General features: G+C 43.6%; 1 protein-coding gene across 1 annotated transcript; it reads right to left on the bottom strand.

The window, feature by feature from the left end:
• Window positions 1–2,640: 2,640 nt before the first annotated feature.
• LOC140888038 (uncharacterized) lies at window positions 2,641–4,827 on the bottom strand. The gene is made up of 3 exons (XM_073295713.1): window positions 4,471–4,827; window positions 3,304–4,266; window positions 2,641–3,090 (listed from the first exon to the last, which is right to left on the bottom strand). The coding sequence occupies exons 1-3, from the start codon at window positions 4,825–4,827 to the stop codon at window positions 2,641–2,643; spliced, it is 1,770 nt and encodes a 589-aa protein (XP_073151814.1).
• Window positions 4,828–5,142: the final 315 nt, after the last annotated feature.

Genomic DNA, 5,142 nt, shown 5'->3' with positions numbered 1-5,142 from the left:
ACTTCTCTTTCATTAAATTTAACTCTTTAAATTTAACTATCTCAATGGGGTTTAGTATTCCATTACTTGTGTGACCCTCAATGGTTCAGGGATACAGCTAGCCGTGGGCTCACAACTCCTTGTGACTCGGAACAACAATTTCCGACTTGCTCAACGAATCATGGTAAGAGCGCCTAGCAACATCGCCCCATGATTCCCTAGGTATCACTGATAGTGCCTGCAAGAACCAGTAGATTTTGGTTAGCGTACAATACGGTCCCTTCATCCATATATCCCGATCGAATCAACAACCATTGGTGCATCGAGAGTCGTTCGAGATTCGATAACTATGCCTTACATCTTGGAGATAAAATAGTGACATCGCATGTGTTACTAGGAAAACCGAGTAACCTAAAACACATCATGTACTCTGCCAGAGATTTGTCACACTAATATCTCCTCAGATCGCATAGGATATCCACACTCGCAAGTATGTGGTGAATCATTGACAAAAAAGCATTGACTCCTATATGTGTCGTAACTGTACCCAATCTCGACACCTGATGACCCCAATGGAGTCGGTAAACGAGTCAAAGTACAGTACTAGCATATAGAATCTCAATGATGTTTCAAGTAGTAAGGACTAATGATGTACAACCAAAACCGCGGACTTATCCCCTCAAATAATAATAACCACTTGGAAAGTCCGAATAGGGTAGTTCGATCATTCATCATATGAATATCCATTTGCATGCTTTGAACATCTCCATGTCCATTACCAATGAAACGTGGTACTTGGCATCACAAATGCTAGTCTCAATCTCGAGCGATCCTTATCCTTATTAGCGGACGGCTCAATTGACTAGGAACTGTTTAGAATATACAGTGACAATAAGATGTGTTTCATAATAGTGATCTCTCTTTATTCACTATCTCATCTTACTTACACTATAGTATATTCAAGGTCTTTATCAAAACAACAATAGTATATCACAATATGACAATATGAAGAAAGACAAAGAAAATGCCATTAATGAATGTAAATTATATTAAACAAAGATTTTTATACATAGAGTCATAAAAGCCCTTAGCCACAAGTTGGCTAACCGGGCACCCACTCTTTCAGAGCATAGCTACTGCGGCATGAAGAAGGATGGTGATCATGCGCTGTTGAAGAGATCCTTGCGTGATAGGCATGGGAAGATGGTGAAGGGCGCAGGAAATCAGTGCACAAATAGGCGCTAACGAGAAGGCTATCGAGCATGGTTGGAGTCATCAGCGCTCAAGAACCGTGCAGGAGAAGTCAAGAGCAGCGCTAATGAGATGGGAACAGCGTTGGTTTACTGCGCATGAATAAAGAAGATCAGAAGCAGAGTTTGAAGCTACGCTATTGGGAATTGATGTTGCGCGGTTTGAAGAAGAAATCAAGCGCTATCGCGCTTCAAGAACCAAGAACAATGCATGGGAAGCGCGCCTATCATAGCTCTAATGCGGAAGGTGTTGGCACAAGGCACATGCGCAATCGCGCAAAAGAATGGCGCTATAGCGCATGGTTGATCTGTGCTTTGTTATTTATCGGGCAAAAACATGCTCGCTCGAGCGCGCTTTGTGCTCGCTCGAGCGAGCGAGGCATGAAAAGAAATCCTTCGGAACAGAGAGGTTCTCGCTCGAGCGCACATTGGGCTCACTCGAGCGAGACATCGGGAGCAGAAGATAATTAGATTTTCGAAAATTTAAAATTCTGATTTTACGGGCTTTATTTTATGGGCTTTTTGAACCCATATAAATAGAGAGATTAGAACGTGAGAAAGGGTTCCAGATTTTCATACGCAGACAGAGAGTGGGCGGCTACGACACTGCTTGGGAGACTTTGTTATTATTTTTATTTTATTTTTCTTTTATCAATTCATGATTAAAACTTGGTTTTGAATTATGAATTGTGAGTAGTTTCTTTTATTCGATCAAGGACACGTGATTAGGCCAGACAGATTTTTGTATAAAACTGGTTTATTTATTTAAAATTTTCAGATATTGATTCTAGTTTATTGATTATCGAATTTATTTTGTCTTGTAAATTTCTTGACCAGTTATTTGCTTGCATGTTAATTGATTCCAAGTCGACGGAGGAGGTTTTCATTTTGATCACTTCGATAATTATCATATTGTAAAACTGACTAGAAATAGAATTCGGTTTCAATATGCGGTTTAGGTGTCAACTGAATTTTCACCATTCTTCATGCATTTAAATTTGATTAGAATTACGAAATATTAATCCGTCAAATTTGAATAGATTTGATTGTTCTAGAAATAGTCCTTCGAACAAATTAGGAGAATTCCCGTGAATTATGATTAAATCTGAATCTTGAATAGATCGTTTGTTACTTAAATTATCTGGTACCTACGTGCGTCCTCGATCGAAGCTTTCCTTTATTTGAATTAATCCAGTTCTCTACTGCGTTTTTAGTTAATTTTTAATTTAATTCATTAGTTTAAAATCTCAATCCAGCTTTTTAATTAGTCTAGATTAAGTAAAAATAAGTACATTTTGGTAGTCATAATTTTACAGTTCTTGTGGGTTCGACATCTGTACCTTAGTCCACTATTCTAGTACTTGACCTGATATGCTTGCTAGTTGATTTTTAATCACACCAATTTAGACGGTCAGCCCTCCGCAAACCCTGTGATGCACAGCAAACGAGAGCGGCGACGAGCAGTACAACGCGGAGGGAATATCATGGCAGTCTTGGCCACATTTACCAACTGGCCCGAGCAGTTCTCATAATGAGCCAAGAAATCTTTGAGGCGCTGCATACCCCGAGACCCCCCATTGGCAAAAATAATGACATCATCAGCATAAGCCAGATGGGAGATCATCATTTCACACCCAGAGCGGTACCTCAGATCAGCGTTCTGAAGGAACAACCGATCCAGACCGCAAGACAAGTACTCCGCCGCAATAATGAAGAGAAGGGGTTCAAAGGATCCCCTTGTCCCAAACCCATCGTAGAACCAAAAAAACCAGCGGGAGTACCATTGACATTGACCGAGAACTTGCAAAAGGAAATGAAAGCCCGCACCATCCTCACAACCTGCTCGGAGAAGCCGAACTGCCTAAGAGAATCCAGGAGAAAAGACCATTGGACTCTGTCATAGACCTTAGCCATGTCCAACTTCAGGATGACGTTTTCACCATGGGCAGGGAGATTGAAACTGTGAGTGAGCTCCTGAGCGAGAAGCCACTCTGACTCTGATAAATAAGACCGCCAACCAATGACCTCAGTCGAGAGTACAACAGCTTCGAGATGATCTTATTCATGATATTACACAAGCTGATGGGATGGAAATCCGTCCAAGCATGAGCACCCTCAACTTTGGGACCAAAGTGATTGTGGTGGCAGTGAAGCCCTGGGGCAAAGGGGAACCCTGAAAAAAGTCAAGGACAGCATCCATGACATCTTGCTGCACAAAATCCCAGCAGTGCTGAAAAAATACGGAAGAGTACCCATCAGGGCCAGCCACACTATCCCTAGGGATGGAGAAAACAATGGAACGAACCTCCTCCAAAGTGGGGGTGGCTGCAATGCAGATTTTCTCCGCCTCCGAGATCACAAGGGAAAAACCAGAAAAATATGGGATATCCAGGACAAAAGGATCCCTAGTGAGGAGGCGCTGGAAGTAGGCAGCCCCGGACTGCTGGATAAGGTCCGGGGAGGTAAGGCAGGTCCCATCCTCCCAAATGTGGAAGATCTTGTTAGTCACACGCTTCTTCTTGACCATAATGTGGAAGAGCTTCGTATTCCTCTCCCCATCCTCAAGCCAATTACAAGCAGCTTTCTGCTTCCAAAAATTCGCCTCCATGGAAGTGATTCTAGCCAGATCCTCATTGCACCTGGACAAAAGAGTCCAGCTGTGCTCCGAGGGGTCCGCTTCACATGCGGCCTCAGCAAGTCTAACAAAACTCTCCGCCTCAGTAATCTTATCAAAAATGTTCCCAAAAACATCCCGGTTCCACCACTTAAGGTGGCCCTTCAGACTCTTCAGCTTTGCAAAAAGCTTTGGCATTTCGTGCAGATGACAGGGCATGTTCCAATTCAGCCTGACGGTCTGAAGGAACCCGGGATGACGAATCCACATACTTTGGAACCGAAAAGAACTCGGTCCCCTAGTAAATACAGGAGCAGAAACCAAAAGGGGACAATGGTCCGAGATAGTGCGGCCGAGGTGTTCAACCCTAACAGAGTTGAAATGATCACCCCAATCCACAGATACAAAAACCCTGTCCAGATGCTTCAAATGGTCTTATTCGTCCAAGTGAATGAAGAGCCCTCGAAACCAGCATCAACCAGGGCAGACTCCAGAACAAAACTATTGAATTCATCCATGGGGAGCTGCCTCTCACCAGATGAGCCAAGACATTCAGAGGCATCCCTGAAGACATTAAAATCCCCCCCCCCCCCCCAAAAAAAGCCAAGGACCACTGTCGGGCTTGACCTGCAGCAAAGAAGCCCACAAGTCACGCCATCCAATGTAGTCACACTTGGCATAGAAAAAAGAACAAAATACATCAACCGACAGAAAGGGAGCCGACACACGGAGATGGAGGAATTGAGTGTGATCAAAAACACACTCGACCTTCACATCCACAGCCAAAAATACCCAGATATGACCAGAGAGATTTGGTAGAACTCTCTGAAAACCAAGACGGTGCGTCATGTAATACTGATCAAGAGCAATCATCGGCTCCAAGATGGCCAAAACCTTGATACACTTCTCCTTCACCAAGTCATGAAGCCTCTCTTGGGACTCAGAGCTCCTGATTCCCCTGATGTTCCATATGAGACAATTCATTTGGAACGAACAGGGTAAGGCCCCGTCTTCTTTCGAGACTCATGGCGAGTCTGCAGATGCTTCGTATCCGAGCAAAGAGTTCTCTTGGAGGACAGGTTGGACAAATCATTGTACACATCTTCCCTCCCAAACTCTCTCCCATCACACGATTCAGTACCATAAAATGATCCTGAATCATCCTCACTGAAGTCCTCAGTCATCGGGCCAAATTCCTGACAAAGACGGCCCTGCTGAGAAATGAGCCCCTCAATGAATAAGGAGGAATTCTCCCCAGGAGTCCCAGGATTCAAAGGAATTGAGTGACTGCTATGATTC

Source organism: Henckelia pumila, chromosome 3 (genome assembly GCF_033568475.1).
Source record: "Henckelia pumila isolate YLH828 chromosome 3, ASM3356847v2, whole genome shotgun sequence".
NCBI classification, from domain to species: Eukaryota; Viridiplantae; Streptophyta; class Magnoliopsida; order Lamiales; family Gesneriaceae; genus Henckelia; species Henckelia pumila.
The sequence above is the reverse complement of the archived record's forward strand: the minus strand, read 5'-3'. Positions and strand labels throughout refer to the sequence as shown.